The 16109-nt window shown below is 41.0% G+C and overlaps 1 protein-coding gene across 6 annotated transcripts in view; it reads right to left on the reverse strand.

Moving 5' to 3' along the window:
* The window catches only part of LOC122557767 (uncharacterized), an 85368-nt gene extending 70224 nt beyond the window's left edge, over positions 1-15144 (reverse strand). For 4 of the 6 annotated variants that reach the window (XM_087996482.1, XM_087996483.1, XM_043705737.2 and 1 more), the window contains exons 1-2: positions 14992-15142; positions 3565-3903 (exon numbers count right to left, since the gene is read on the reverse strand). In XM_087996482.1, the coding sequence (XP_087852608.1) occupies positions 3565-3903; positions 14992-15043 (391 nt within the window). In that variant the 5' untranslated portion in view covers positions 15044-15142. Of the gene's footprint in view, positions 1-3564; positions 3904-14991 lie in introns of all 6 variants that reach the window. The other 2 variants (XM_087996484.1, XM_087996485.1) reach the window with 2 other exon arrangements.
* Between the last annotated feature and the right edge of the window lie 965 nt (positions 15145-16109).

Below are 16109 nucleotides of genomic sequence, written 5' to 3' on the forward strand. Positions count from 1 at the left end.
AAGGAAGGGATGATAACCTTATTGGGATTGTAGACCCCCTCATAGTCAGAGGGAAATTGAGAAACAAACTTGTAAGGAGATCTCACATATCTGTAAGAAAATAGGGTGGTTATGGAAGGGGATTTTAACTGTCCAAACATCGACTGGGACTGCCATAGTGTTAAGGGTTTAGATGGAGAGGAATTTATTAAGTATGTATAAGACAATTTTCTGATTCAGTATGTGGATCTACCTAGTAGAGAAGGTACAAAACTTGACTTACTGTTGGGAAATAAGGCAGGACATTTGACTGAGGTGTCAGTGGGGGAGCACTTTGGAGTCATTGACCATAATTCTATTAGATTTAAAATAATGATGGAAAAGGATAGACCAGATCTAAAAGTTGAAGTTCTAAATTGGAGAAAAGCCAATTTTGACGGTATTAGGCAAAAACTTTCGAAAGCTGATTGGGGGCAGATGTTCGCAGGTAAAGGAACGACTGGAAAATGGGAAGCCTTCAGAAATGAGATAATGAGAATCCAGAGAAATATATTCCTGTTAGGGTGAAAGGAAAGGCTGGTAGGTATAGGGAATGCTGGATGACAAAAGAAATTGAGGGTTTGGTTACGAAAAAGAAAGAAGCAGATGTAAGGTATAGACAGGATAGATCGAGTGAATCCTGAGAAGAGTATAAAGGAAGTAGGAGTATACTTAAGAGGGAAATCAGGAGGACAAAAAGGGGACATGAGACAGCTTTGGCACATAGAATTAAGGAAAATCCAAAGAGTTTTCATAAATACATTAAGGACAAATCAGTAACTAGGGAGAGAATAGGACCCCTCAAAGATCAATAAGGCGACATTTGTGTGGAGCCCTAGAAAATGGGGGCGATACTAAATGAGTATTTTGCATCAGTATTTACTGTGGAAAAGGGTATGGAAGATATAGACTGTAGGGAAATAGATGGTGACATCTTGAAAAATGTCCATATTACAGAGGAGGAAGTGCTGAATGTCTTGAAACACATAAAAGTGGATAAATCCCCAGGACCTGATCGGGTGTACCCTAGAACTCTGTGGGAAGCTAAAGAAGTGATTGCTGGGCCTCTTGCTGAGATATTTGTATCATTGATAGTCACAGGTGAGGTGGGGGAAGACTGGAGAATGGCAAACGTGGTGCCACTGTTTCAGAAGGGTGGTAAGGACAAGCCAGGGAACTATAGACCAGTGAGCCTGATGTCGGTGGTGGGCAAGTGGTTGGATGGAATCCTGAGGGACAGGATGTACATGTATTTGAAAAGGCAAGGATTGATTAGGGATAGTCAACATGGTTTTGTGCATGGGAATCATGTCTCACAAACTTGATTGAGTTTTTTGAGGAAGTAACAAAGAGGATTGATGAGGGCAGAGCAGTTGATGTGATCTATATGGAATTCAGTAAGGCATTCGACAAGGTTTCCCATGGGAGACTGATTAGCAAGGTTAGATCTCATGGAATACAGGGAGAACTAGCCATTTGGATACAGAACTGGCTCAAAGGTAGAAGTCAGAGGGTGGTGGTGGAGGGTTGTTTTTCAGACTGGAGGCCTGTGACCAGTGGAGTGCCACAAGAATCGGTGCTGGCATTTACATAAATGATTCAGATGCGAGCATAAGAGGTACAGTTAGTAAGTTTGCAGATGACACCAAAATTGGAGGTGTAGTGGACAGCGAAGAGGGTTAGAAGATGTTTGGTATGCTTTCCTTTATTGGTCAGAGTATTGACTTCAGGAGTTGAGAGGTCATGTTGTGGCTGTACAGGACATTGGTTAGGCCACTGTTGGAATATTGCATGCAATTCTGGTCTCCTTCCTATCGGAAAGATGTTGTGAAACTTAAAAGGGTTCAGATAAGATTTACAAGGATGTTGGCAGGGTTGGAGGATTTGAGCTATAGGGAGAGGCTGAACAGGCTGGGGCTGTTTTCCCTGGAGTGTCGGAGGCTGAGGGGTGACCGTATAGGGGTCTACAAAATTATGAGGGGCATGGAAAGGGTTTTCCCTGGGGTTGGGGAGTCCAGAATTAAAGCGCATCGGCTTAGAGTGAGAGGGGAAAGATATAAAAGAGACCTAAGGGGCAACGTTTTCACAGAGGGTGGTACGGGTATGGAATGAGCCTCCAGAGGAAGTGGTGGAGGCTGGTACAATTGCAACATTTAAGAGACATTTGGTTGGGTATATGAATGGGAAAGGTTTGGAGTGATATGGGCCGGGTGCTGGCAGTGGGATTAGATTGGGTTGGGATATCTGGTCGGCATGGACGGGTTGGACCGAAGGGTCTGTTTCTATGCTGTACATCTCTATGACTATGACTGTAAGTGCTGTCTGGTGTATTGAATATTTCCAGCATTTTTCATTTCTATTCCATTACCATTTTTTGATTCCTTTTCATAATATTTCAATTACCTTTGTGCCTGGACGCCAATTTGTTAACACCCCAAATACCTCTAGCTTTTCATCATTTAGAAATTACACTGATCTATGCATTTTAGGTTGCAAGTCAATGATCTCATTTTTGCCCCTTCTTGAAATCCATTTGTCACAGTTTTGGCCATTCACTTAAACCAATAAATTTCAGGCTTCAATCCACACTGTTGACAATGTTACTATTTTTGTGCCATCAGCAATTTTGAATGCATGCCTCTTTATCTGATTAAGTGCAGCTTTTGTGTATTTTTGGCAGTACAGAATCAATGGGCCAAAGGGCCTCTTCTGAGCTGTCTGATTCTATGAATATAAAGTAGATAATATTTATAGTAAATGCCTATGGTCCAGTTGGACACCATTAGCCATATTCTGTCAAATGGACTATCTGCACATTACATCATTCATTCTGTTTTCTATTGTGCAGTCAATTTCTTAATATGGACAATAATTTAACATTAATTCCATAAGCTTCAACTTTAGTAAACTGCCCTTTACCAAATTTCTTCTTGAAGGTTGTAGAGAGAACACATTTAGAACTTCCCTTGGTTACTACTTAAGTTGCTGATAAGAAAGGTATGACTTTACAACTCAATACTGACTCTCTCTATGATCTGCTGAAAGTTTTCAAGGTGTTCAGCTATTTTATCTTTAATTATATGATGTTCAAAAACCAAAGTAACAGCTAACAGATTTATTATTTTTCTGGTTTCCATGTTTCAACTATCCAAGTTGCGAACTTACATGAAGAATATTTTAAAATTCTGGATATAGGCATCGCTGGGACTATTGCTGTTATCAGTTATACATTTTCACAGTTAAATTGTTCCTGGGCTCTTTTTTAATTATCAAGATTTTGTATGATTTTGATATTCAATGTTTCGCTTCACACTTTCTTTTTTGATACTACTTACTATTACTGTTCCAACCAAGGTCAGTTAGCTTCATAAAAACTGCAAAATTGATGGCTGTTATTAACTGGAATGCTTACTTAGCCATCAGCTGAGTCAGAACTTTAATGATTTTACAGATGGAAATAAATATTTTTTGCATAGAGCAGTAAATACCCAGTACTGTGAGTAAAATTGCATGTTATGGAGCTGAAATTGATTTTGTCTCTCCTACCTGACACTTGCATCACTGAACTCTTTTCTTCTTTATGGGGAGTAACAAAAACAACGCACGTGTATGTTCCTTCTTCATAACGTTGCACATTTGGAAGGTAAAGTGAAGCATTCCCTTTCTGTAAAGCATTGTCAAACATCTTTGCACCATTTCTGATTGGTTGATGCTTTCCTCCATTGAATATATACACATCTTTCTTGGCTGTTTGCGATGTAAAAGTCCATCGAACAGCTACATGTGAGAGGTCAGATTCTGGTTCTTTATATTTGCATTTTAAAAGAGCATCTTCATTTGCTAAAACTTCCAGTGGTGCAGGAAATATCTCCACTTCTAAAGGTCCTAGAAAATAATTTAATATTTTAAAATAGTAAAATGCCTAAACATGCCTCAAATATTGCAAATAGGTGGAGAGCTATTGTTATAATCACAGCAGGGATCAGTATCAATTTTCTAAATAGAACTTTGAAATTTTCAAAACACACAAAATCACAAGATTTCATGGTTAAAACAGATACATTTTTATTATACAGGAATCAAATAAAGCATACACTAAATGCTTTCATTAGCCTCTATGCTCTATACCCAGAATTAGTATTAGATAAATGTGAAGTAATAGACAAATTATGGTTGGTTATAAACTATAAATTACACATTAAAGGCACTTTCAGAAGTTATGACTTGGTATGGTAATCCACTCAGCATAAGTCTAATCAGTTTCAGTGACAGAGCATTTTTAAAACTATGTCTTCCTCATAAGATGTTCAGGTATTCTCCTCCTAGTTCTTCAACACTATAGTTCCAAACAAATTAATCTCCAAACTCTGAGACCTGCCCTCTGCAAATGGATCCTCAGCTTCCTGATCCACAGACTGCAATCAGTAAGAATAAGCACGATAATCCTCAATACCAGCACCCTGCATGGCTGCGTACTCAGCCCCATACTATACTCCCTATACACTCATGCCTATGAGGCCAAATTTCGTCTTTAACTCCATCTATAAGTTCGTTGACGACACAGATGAGACAGAATACAGGAAAGAGACACAGTACATGGTGGTGTGGTATAAAGATAACAATCTCTTTCTCAATGTCAGCAAATTGAAAGAGTTGATCATTGACATTAGGGTGCAAGGTGGAGGGTATGCCCTTATCTACATCAATGGAGCTGAGGTGGAGATGGTTGAGAGAATCACATTCCCAGGAGTGATGATCACCAACAATCTGTCCTAGTCAAACTGCACTGAGGTGATGGTCAAGAAAGTACCACAACATCTCTATTTCCTCAAGAGGCTAAGGAAATTCAGCATGTCCATAAAGACACTGACCAATTTTTATAGATGCACCTGTAAGATATTGTGTTATGACACATTGTGTTATGGGTTATCTTTATTAACCCATGCACCAGCTCGCTATATTCATTAATACCGGGTTCCTGTTCATTTATTCATAACCTTTTACTTCCCTATTATTTACTATAACACGGTTTCATTCATTCATTCATAAAACTGCAGTTCTGCAGTATCCAAATTTAAAAACAACCCTTTCAAACTCATTAGTGCATTTCCACATCTTATCATCTCTTGCCACAAGCAGTGTTTTCTTCTGGATAAATGAAGCATACAGAACAATACCATCCCCATCAACCATTATAATATTAATCAGCACTTACTAACCATCTTCTGGACCTGAATAGATTAGGTACCTGTTAAATATCTTTTAACTTGGCTATTGTCCCTTTAAGAAACTAACTGACAAATCAGCAATTCTATGAAATTGCATGAATGAATGAAACTCATACCGGCAAATAGAAAATAAATCTCACAACCCAGCTACAGTAATCAGCTTAATACCCTTTATTCTTTTATTCCGTATAGGTACAATTTTTAACTTATTTAGAGCATATAGGCCTAGCATTTTTACTAATATTTACTAACTTAAAAGACAAAAAGACTGACACCTCCCAATTATGCAAGCAGACCAGACAGATGTCCCATCAGAAGTAGCAGCCAGCACTTAGCACATGTTTTAACCCATCTCCTGTTTCCCAGGTCAGAAGCCCTTCAAAACTTTGTGTACTAGAGATAAAAATTGTAACACCACGGTAATGGAATTTTACTATATGTAAGAACTGTGTATAAAGGGTCTCTTGTAAGAACTGTATTTTGGGATTTTATAGCTGCCTCAGACTTTAACTGTGAGTGCTGAATAAAAGAGGCTATTTCCGCTACTTATCAATTCCAGTCATTATATGAACACAACACAGAAAGCATTCTATCCAGATGCATCACAGCTTGGTGTAGCAAATACACTGCCCAGGACCATAAAAAAACTACAGAGGGAAGTGAACGCAATTCAGTCCATTACACAAGCCAATGTTTCATACATTTACTCTATCTATCAATCACGCAGCCTGGGGAAGACAGCCAACATAATCAAGACCACTGTCATCCTGATATACTGTAATCTCTTCCAAACTCTTCCATCAAGCAGAAGAAGCAAAAGCTTAAACACACATACCACCAGGTTCAAGAACAGCTTCATCCTTGCAGTTGTTAGACTTCTGAATGGTCCTTTCAAATCTTAAATTTGATGTTGAACTCGCTCTTTGTGCACCTTCTCTGCAGCCATAAGAGTCATACAGGTATACAGCACAGAAACAGATGCTTCAGTTTAACTCATCCATGCCGGTCAGATGTACTATATAAATCTAGTCCCATGTGCCAGCATTTGGCCCATGTCTCTCTAAACCCTTCCTATTCATATACCCATTCAGATCCATTGTACCAGCCTCCAACACATCCTCTGGCAGCTCATTCCATTTGTGCACCAGCCTCTGCTTGACAAAGTTGCTCCTTAGGTCCTTTTTAAATCTTTCTCCTCTCATTTTAAACTCATACCCTCTAGTTTTGGACTCACCCATTCCGGGAAAAAGACTTTGCTTATTTATCCAATCCTTGCCCCTAATGATTTAATAAACATCTGTAACATCACCCCTCAGCATCCAATGCTCCAGCCTATTCAGCCCCTCCCTATAGTTCAAACCCTACAACCCTGGCAACATCCTCACAATCTTTTCTGGACCCTTTAAAGTTTCACAACATCCTTCTTAAAGCAGGGAGACCAGAATTGCATACAGTACTCCAAAACTGACCTAACCAATGTCCTGTACTGCCACAACATGACCTCCCAACTCCTATACTCAATGCACTAACCAATAAAGGCAACCTGTGACTCCATTTTCAAGGATCTATAAACCTGCACTCCAAGGTCACTTTGTTCAGCAACACTCCCCATCCTTACCATTAAGTGTATGAGCCCTGCCCTGATTTGCCTTTCAAAATCAGCACCTAACATTTGTCTAAATTAAACTCCATCTGCCAACCCTCGGTCTATTGACCTATCTAATCAAGATCCTGTTGTCCTGTGAGGTACCCTTCTTCACTGTCCACTACACCTCCAATTTTAGTGTCATCTTCAAACTTACTAACCCTACCTCCTGTGTTCACATCCCGGCTGAAAGGGAACATAAAACAGTTTTGGCAAATAATGTTTTGGAGAATTCGAAGGGATTCTACAAAAACATTAAGGACAAAAGAGTAAGTAGGGAGAGAATTGGGTGCCTTAAAGATCAGCAAGGCAGCCGATGTGTGGAACCACAGGAGATGGGTGAGATACTAAATGTGTATTTGTGCATCAGTGTTTACTGCGGAGAAGGATATGGAAGGTATAGAATTTGGGGAAATAAATAGCAACATCTTGAAAAATGTCCATATTACAGAGGAGGAACTGCTGGATGTCTTAAAATGCATAATGGTGGATAAATCCCTGGGACCTGATCAGGTGTACCCTAAAACTCTGTGGGCAGAGAGGGAAGAGATTGCTGGGCCTCTTGTTGAGATATTTGTATCATTGATAGCCATAGGTGAGGTGCTGGATGACTGGAGATTGGCTAACATTGTGCCACTGTTCAAGAAAGGTGGTAAGGAAAAGCCAAGGAACAATAGACTGGTGAGCCTGACATCAATGGTGGGCACATTGTTGGAGGGAATCCTGTGGGACAGGATTTACATGTATTTGGAAAGGTAAGGACTGATTAGGGATAGTCAACATTGCTTTGTGCATGGGAAATCATGTTTCACTAACTTGATTGAGTTTTCTGAAGAAGTAATGAAGAGGTTTGATGAAGGCAGAGAGGTGGATATGATCTATACGAATGTCAGTTAGGCGTTCCTCTTGATAGACCGGTTAGCAAGGTTAAATCACATGGAATACAGGAAGAACTAGCCGTTTTGATAAGGAATTGGCTCAAAGGTAGAAGACAGAGGGTGGTGGTGAAGGGTTGCATTTCAGATTGGAGGCCTGTGACCAGTGGTGTGCCACAAAGTTTGGTGCTGGATCCATCCATGGCATTGTATTCCTCGTTCTGTTCTATTACCTTTATGCACTTTGTATGGTATGATCTGCCGGCACTGCGGGCCAAACAAAACTTCTCACTATGCTTAGGTAGATGTGAATAATCAATCAAATCACATCAAATCCTAGGATTTAGCCTCATCTCTAGCCAACAGCCAACTTGTTTTAACCAAAACAAGTTCAATGGCATGGTCTTGATTAAAAATGGCTTATGTATGCAGAACATCCTCAATTCTAATTGGATGATAAAATGCCACTATCTTGAAGTAATGGAAACAGTTGAGCAATCATGATCATTGCTTATTAACAGTTTCTGGATCTAAATTCTTCAACCTGCCTGCCTGTACTGCATAGCTAGCATCATCATTATCCATTACTGAAATCAGGCAGCATTTTTAAGTATTCCATAACTATAAATCAAACTGTTTGGGCTGTAGGAGGATGGGACATTGTGATAGTGTCACTGAACTAAAAATGAAGAGACCCAGGCTAATGCTCTGGGGATGTGGGTTCAACTCCCAACTCACAGCAGCTGGAATTTAAAGTTAATGATAAGCTGAAGCTTAAAGACTGGCAATTGTAAAACTCCATCTGGTTTACTGATGTCCTTCATAGGGAAGACAATCTACATTCTACAGTCAGGGCTTCATGTGACTCCAGATCCACAGTAATATTAGATTAGATTAGATTACTTACAGTGTGGAAACAGGCCCTTCGGCCCAACAAGTCCACACCGACCCGCCGAAGCGTAACCCACCCATTCCCGTACATTTACCCCTTTACCTAATACTACAGGCAATTTAGCATGGCCAATTCACCTGACCTGCACATCTTTGGACTGTGGGAGGAAACCGGAGCACCCGGAGAAAACCCACGCAGACACGGGGAGAATGTGCAAACTCCACACAGTCAGTCGCCTGAGTCGGGAATTGAACCCGGGTCTCTGGCGCTGTGAGGCAGCAGTGCTAACCACTGTGCCACCGTGCCGCCCAATATGGTTGATTCTGTCGTACTGATCAAAGGTATTCACTGATAGGCAACAAATGCTGGCATTGCCAGAGATATCCCGAGGCCATTAAGAAATATTTAATAAAAACTATCCAACCATATCCAGTATTCTTAGAAAGTTTCCTATTAGTTTCAGTCTCAGTTTCTGTAGAAACTGGAAGGGTCAGTTTCCTTTCTTCATTTCCTTCTTCAATAAAAAGTTGAAGCCACCATAGTCCATGCTTTCATTAAAGGGCATGATTCGGAGATACCGGTGTTGGACTGGGGTGTACAAAGTTAAAAATCACACAACACCAGGTTATAGTCCAACAGGTTTAATTGGAAGCACTAGTTTTCTGAGCGCTGCTCCTTCATCACCTGATCAATTAATAGTGATCAAGGCTTACAAATTTTGCTGAGGAACAGTTCAACAATGATCTCACTGACTTGTGGAAAAGTCTTGAAGTGCTGATTGATCAACATTTTCACTGACTGCTCCAGGGTTACCTCATGCCAAATGTATTAAGAATTGATACATTCCATGACTTAGACAAATAATTAAACAGAATAGCCACCCCATGTGCTATAAACAACAATTTAACACATTCTCTCACTTTTTATAAAGGAAAAATGGCACAAATTCCACAGAAATCAACTTTTTTTCAGTGAATTTCCTGTGCTGTTACTTATCTTTCCCCTTTTGTAATGCTCTGGATGTTGCAGAAGCAAAACTGTCAGCTGTCAGCCTTATTATTCCTCCAAAGGAATTCAGCATATGATGCCAAATCTAGAATGCATACAGTCAGAATAATGTATGCAGTTTTGGGATCCATGATATAGAAAGGGAACAGCCAAATATTAATTCATTAATTTGCTTCCTATTTGCATAATCTCAACTACAAAGACTTGGACAATGATGCCTGTTTTCATTGGATTTTAGGTTTTGAAATGATGATTTGGTAAACATTTTCAAGTTAGAAACACAGTGTATGTCGAAAGATTTTCTACTGAATCAATGAGAATGCAGCAACACAAAATACATTTAAGTGATTTTGGATGGCGATAAGGATTTTTTTTTGAAGTACAAATCTTAGAAATATATAGTGGTTGAGGCAGAGAACATTTCAGCATTCAAAACGTTAGATAGATGGTTGAGGGATAAAGGAATCTGGAAACAAAGCAAGTGCATGGGATTAGGACAATGCTTGAATAGAAGATAAACTTGAACATGCACTGATTAAATGGCCTGCTCATGAACAAAGAGATCTTGGAGTGCAGGTTGAAAGTAGAGTTGCAGGTAGATAGGATTGTGAAGAAGGCATTTGATATGCTTTCCTTTATTGGTCAGAGCACTGAGTACAGGAGTTGGGAGGCCATGTTGCGGCTGTACAGGACATTGGTTAGGCCGCTGTTGGAATATTGCATGCAATTCTGATCTCCTTCCTATTGGAAGGATGTTGTGAAACTTGAAAGGGTTCGGAAAAGATTTACAAAGATGTTGCCAGGATTGGAGGATTTGAGCTATAGGGAGAGCCTGAATAGGCTGAGGCTGTTTTCCCTGGACCATCGGGACAGAGGGGGTGTGCTTATAGTGGTTTATAAAATCATGAGGGGCATGGATAGGATAAATAGACAGGTGTTTTCCCTGGGGTGGGGCAGTCTAAAACTGGAAGGCATATGTTTAGCATGAGAGGAGTAAGGTATAAAAGGGACTTAAGGGGCAACTTCTTCATGCAGAGGGTGGTGTGTGTATGGAATGAGCTTCCAGAGGAAGTGGTGGAGGCTGGTACAATTACAGCATTTAAGAGTCATCTGGGTGGATACATGAATAGGGAGTGTTTAGAGGGATATGAGCCAAGTGCTGGCAAATGGGACTAGATTACGTTAGGGTATCTGGTCAGTATGGACAAGTTGGACCAAAGGGTCTGTTTCTGTACTGTCTATCTCACTGACTCTATGACTCTATGTGCACGTTAGGTGAACTGGCCATGCAAAATTGCCCATGGTGTCAGGGATATGTAGTTTAGGTGGATTAGTCAGGGGGAAATGCAGGGTTGCAGGGATAAGGGATGTGTCTGAATGGGATACTCTTTGGAGGGTTGGTGTGGACTTGATAGGCTGAATGGCTTGCTTCCACACTGTAGAGATTCTAACCTAAACTGGCAGATTAGGTTAAGGGAAATGCAAGAGAGATGTGGTGACAAGCATTTAAGAGAATATTACAAATACAGAGGATAGTTACATTTGAAAAGAAGGACAAATTTCAAGGCAAGATCAACATTCTATGGTTAACTAGAAAAATTATGTCAAACTTTATGAAAAAGCATATAATTGTGCAAAGTTGATTTGCAAGTCAGAAGCATGGATGGAACATTATAAAAGGTAAAGAATGACAAAAATGTTAATAAGGAAGGAGAAAGTAGAGTCTGAGAGAAAGTTAGGTTAAACATTAAAATAGCACAGAAAATTTGAATATGAGAAAAAGTGAGCAAAAATAAAAATAGATATTTCTATAGACATTTTCAAAAGAATAAAGTTAATAAAGTGTACATTGGTTCCAGAAAAAGTGAGTCTGGTGTGTTAATAATGGATAATAAAAGAGCAAAATGTCCAGATTACAGTGGAGGAAGTGCTGGATGTCTTGAAATTGGCAAAGATGGATAAATCCCCAGGACCTGATCAGGTGTAACCGAGAACTCTGTGGGAAGCTAGAGAAGTGATTGCTGGGCCTCTTGCTGAGATATTTGTATCATCGATCGTCACAGGTGAGGTGCCGGAAGACTGGAGGTTGGCAAACGTGGTGCCACTGTTTAAGAAGGGTGGTAAGGACAAGCCAGGGAACTATAGACCACTGAGCCTGACCTCGGTGGTGGGCAAGTTGTTGGAGGGAATCCTGAGGGGCAGGATGTACACATATTCCTGATGAAGGGCTTTTGCCCGAAACGTCGATTTTACTGCTCCTCGGATGCTGCCTGAGCTGCTGTGCTTTTCCAGCACCACTCTAATTTAGACTCTGGTTTCCAGCATCTGCAGTCATTGTTTTTACCTATGTATTTGGAAAGGCAAGGACTGATAGTCAACATGGCTTTGTGCATGGGAAATCATGTCTCACAAATTTGATTGAGTTTTTTGAGGAAGTAAAAAAGAGAATGTGATCTATATCGACTTCAGTAAGGCATTCGACAAGGTTCCCCATGGGAGAACGATTAGCAAGATTAGATCTCTTGGAATACAGGAAGAACTAGCCATTTGGATACAGAACTGGCTCGAAGCTAGAAGACAGAAGGTGGTGGTGGAGGGTTATTTTTCAGACTGGAGGCCTGTGACCAGTGGAGTGCTACAAGGATTGGTGCCGGGTCCTCTATCTTTTGTCATTTACATAAATGATTTGGATGCGAGCATAAGAGGTACAGTTAGTAAGTTTGCAGATGACACCAAAATTGGAGGTGTAGTGGACAGCGAAGAGGGTTACCTCAGATTACAACAGGATCTTGACCAGATGGACCAAAGGGCTGAGAAGTGGCAGATGGCGTTTAATTCAGATAAATGTGAGGTGCTGCATTTTGGGAACGCAAATCTTAGCAGGACTTATGCACTTAATGGTAAGGCCCTGGGGAGTGTTGCTGAACAAAGAGACCTTGGAGTGCAGGTTCATAGCTCCTTGAAATTGGAGTCGCAGGTAGATAGGATAGTGAAGAAGGCGTTTGGTATGCTTTCCTTTATTGGTCAGAGTATTGAATACAGGAGCTGGGAGGTCATGTTGCAGCTGTACAGGACATTGGTTAGGCCACTGTTGGAATATTGAGTGCAAGTCTGGTCTCCTTCCTATTGGAAAGATGTTGTGAAACTTGAAAGGGTTCAGAAAAGATTTACAAGGATGTTGCCAGGGTTGGAGGATTTGAGCTATAGGGAGAGGCTGAACAGGCTGGGGCTGTTTTCCTTGAAGCGTTGGAGACAGAGGGGTCACCTTATAGATGTTTACAAAACTATAAGGGGCATGGATAGAGTAAATAGGCAAAGTCTTTTCCCTGGGGTCAGGGAGTCCAGAACTAGAGGGCATAGATTTAGGGTGAGAAGGGAAAGATGTAAAAGAGACCTAATGGGCAACTTTTTCACACAGAGGGTGGTACAGGTATGGAATGAACTGCCAGAGGAAGTGGTGGAGGCTGGTACAGTAGCAACATTTAAGAGGCATTTGGATGGGTATATGAATAGGAAGGGTTTGGAGGGATATGGGCCGGGTGCTGGCAGGTGGGACGAGATTGGGTTGTGATATCTGGTCGGCATGGATGGGTTGGACTGAAGGGTTTGTTTCCATGCTGTACATCTCTATGACTCTAGATGACAGATGAACTGAACAGGCATTTTGCAATTGGTCTTCACTGTACAGCATACAATTAATATCCTGGAAATTGCTGTAAATCTGGAAATGGAAGTCAGTAAGGCAGTCAAGAAAATTATAGTTGCCAGTGAATTGGTACTAAGCAAACTTTTGGAACTGAGACTGACATGTCCCTGGGTCCTTGGTAGGTCAAACCTTGGTCTTAAAAGAGATGGCTAGTGATATAGTGGATATGTGGTTTTAACATTCCAAGACTTCCTAGATTAAGGAAAAATTCTATTAGATTGGAAATGTAAATGCAACTCCTTTATTCAAAAAAAGAGTAAGACAGAAAATAAGAAACACCGATGCAATTAGTCTGACGTGTCATGGGAAAGATAACAGAAGCTTTTACTAAAGTGACAGCAGGACTCTTTAGGAAAGTTCACGTTAATCAGACAGGATTAACAAGATTTCGTGAAAGAGAATTCAGGTTTAACGTATTTATTGGGCTTGTTTAAAGACGACTTACTGCAGACAAAAGGGAACCTCGATGTACTGAAATTAGATTTCAAGAAAGCAGCAATCAAGTCAGCCAGTTATTGAATGGTGAAGTATTGTAGTCTCAAAGGGTTGCTCCTGACCGGTTATGTCCGTACAACGTTAAAAATCACACAACACCAGGTCATAGTCCAACAGGTTTATCTGGAACCTGCTGTTATAATCTACATTACTTACAGTGTGAAAACAGGCCCTTCGGCCCAACAAGTCCACACCGACCCGCCGAAGTGTACCCACCCCCCAGACCCATTCCCCTACATATACCACTGCATACTACAGGCAACTTAGCATGGCCAATTCACCTAACCTGCACATCTTTGGACTATGAGACGAAACCGGAGCACCCAGAGGAAACCCACGCAGACACGGGGAGAATGTGCAAACTCCACACAGTCAGTCGATTGGGGGCGGGAATTGAACCACTGTGCCACCGTGCCGCCCACAAATGTTCAATGCAGAAAATAATATAAATTATTTAACCTCGTTTCAACAAACAAAAACTGTGTTCACACTGTTGCATTTATGACTTCAGTTTATAAAGTGGGATGTTAGGACAAATCACTTCAGTAATATTATTTGAATGAAAACAAGTTCTGAAGAGTTTATACCAAAGTGGAAACATTAACTCGGGTTCTCTGCCCACAGATGCTGGGGAGTTTCAGCAGTGCGCTCTATGTTTATTTCAATAATATTTACTGGATGGACATAGTCAAAACAAGGTGACCACACACAAAGCTGAAACTTCCGGGTGGAAGGAGAAATGCCGTCATCTCAATTATATTTTCCCAAGAGGTCACATATCTCTGAAAACTTGATGTTTACCAACAGTTCCGAGTTACTGATTTTATTACTTCCCTCATTACACAGTCACGTATTTATTCTGACCGCGAAAGGTCAATTGAGAATCAAACTGTACGATCCTGTCACATTTGACATTCAAATAAAAATCACGACAAGCTTCCTGAAAAACGTTGTAAAACATCGTTATTAAAAGCTAAATCCACGCAGTATAGCAAAAACCGTAGAACCCTCCCCGCGTCTTGGCCTGAAGCAGAATTAAAGTTCGGACTTAGTCCTAACAGACTTATTTGTTTAGAGTTTCCGATGCCTACGATCAAGAGACACCAAAACTCGTATACTCTTACCTACTAATGAAGTGAAAAATATGATGACAACACAGAAAAGTAAGATTTCCATCCTTTTAAACAAATACAAACATTTTCATCCAGAGAAAAGATTCTTCAGGTTTCCAAACCAGATATTATTTTTACTTTCGCTTCATCGAACACGCCCAGCTTTATGGAATCAAATGACAACTTTACTGCAATTCGGGATATTCGCCGCACAGTGACACGGATTTTATTCGAAATATAAAACAATATTTTTGTTTACACCCAAGCGAAGTGATTATTTAGGATTTTACACAAGATTGTTTTTTTTGTGCATGGACATGCAAACGAATTCTTGAACCCATTCGATGAGCAGCTGGCGGGAAAACAAGATTTTAAAAATCGATTTGTGAAATTCAGCCTCAAAGGAACGACAGCGGCACCGTGCTTGAGACACTCTCGCTCAATGGGTCATGTATTTGAACATTCATACAGGTTCCACAGACATTGCATGGAGCGCTTTGCAAAGTATCCAACGCCGCTCAGAAACTACAGTTCTAATGAAGAAAACTATGATTCCAATTTAAATCCATGTGTTATTGCACCTCTATGTACAGGCATTTAGCTATTTCTCGTGCACACCTCTATCCTTCCATCACTTCTCAGCTGATTGTGACGAGTGTACGAACAGTAGTTTGGCGCACAGACCTTCACACCGCTGAGGCCAAACGCCAGCTCGCTGATACCTCCTCCTACTGCCCCCTTGACCATGACCCCACCCCCCACCACCAAACCATCATCTCCCAAACCATCCATAACCTCATCACCTCGGGGGATCTCCCATCCACTGCCTCCAACCTCATAGTCCCACAACCCCGCACCGCCCACTACTACCTCCTGCCCAAAATCCACAAACCTGACTGTCCCAGCCGACCCATTGTCTCCGCCTGCTCCTGCCCCACTGAACTCATCTCCGCATACCTTGACACCGTCCTGTCCCCCTTAGTCCAAAAACTCCCCACCTACGTTCGGGACACCACCCATGCCTTCCACCTGCTCCATGATTTTCACTTCCCCGGTCCCCAACGCCTTATTTTCACCATGGACATCCAGTCCCTGTACACCTCCAACCCCCATCACGAAGGACTCAAAGC

The sequence above is a fragment of the Chiloscyllium plagiosum genome, unplaced genomic scaffold (genome assembly GCF_037043375.1).
Source record: "Chiloscyllium plagiosum isolate Xiang-an unplaced genomic scaffold, Cpla_swu_hap1 HiC_scaffold_18, whole genome shotgun sequence".
In the NCBI taxonomy this organism is placed as follows: domain Eukaryota; kingdom Metazoa; phylum Chordata; class Chondrichthyes; order Orectolobiformes; family Hemiscylliidae; genus Chiloscyllium; species Chiloscyllium plagiosum.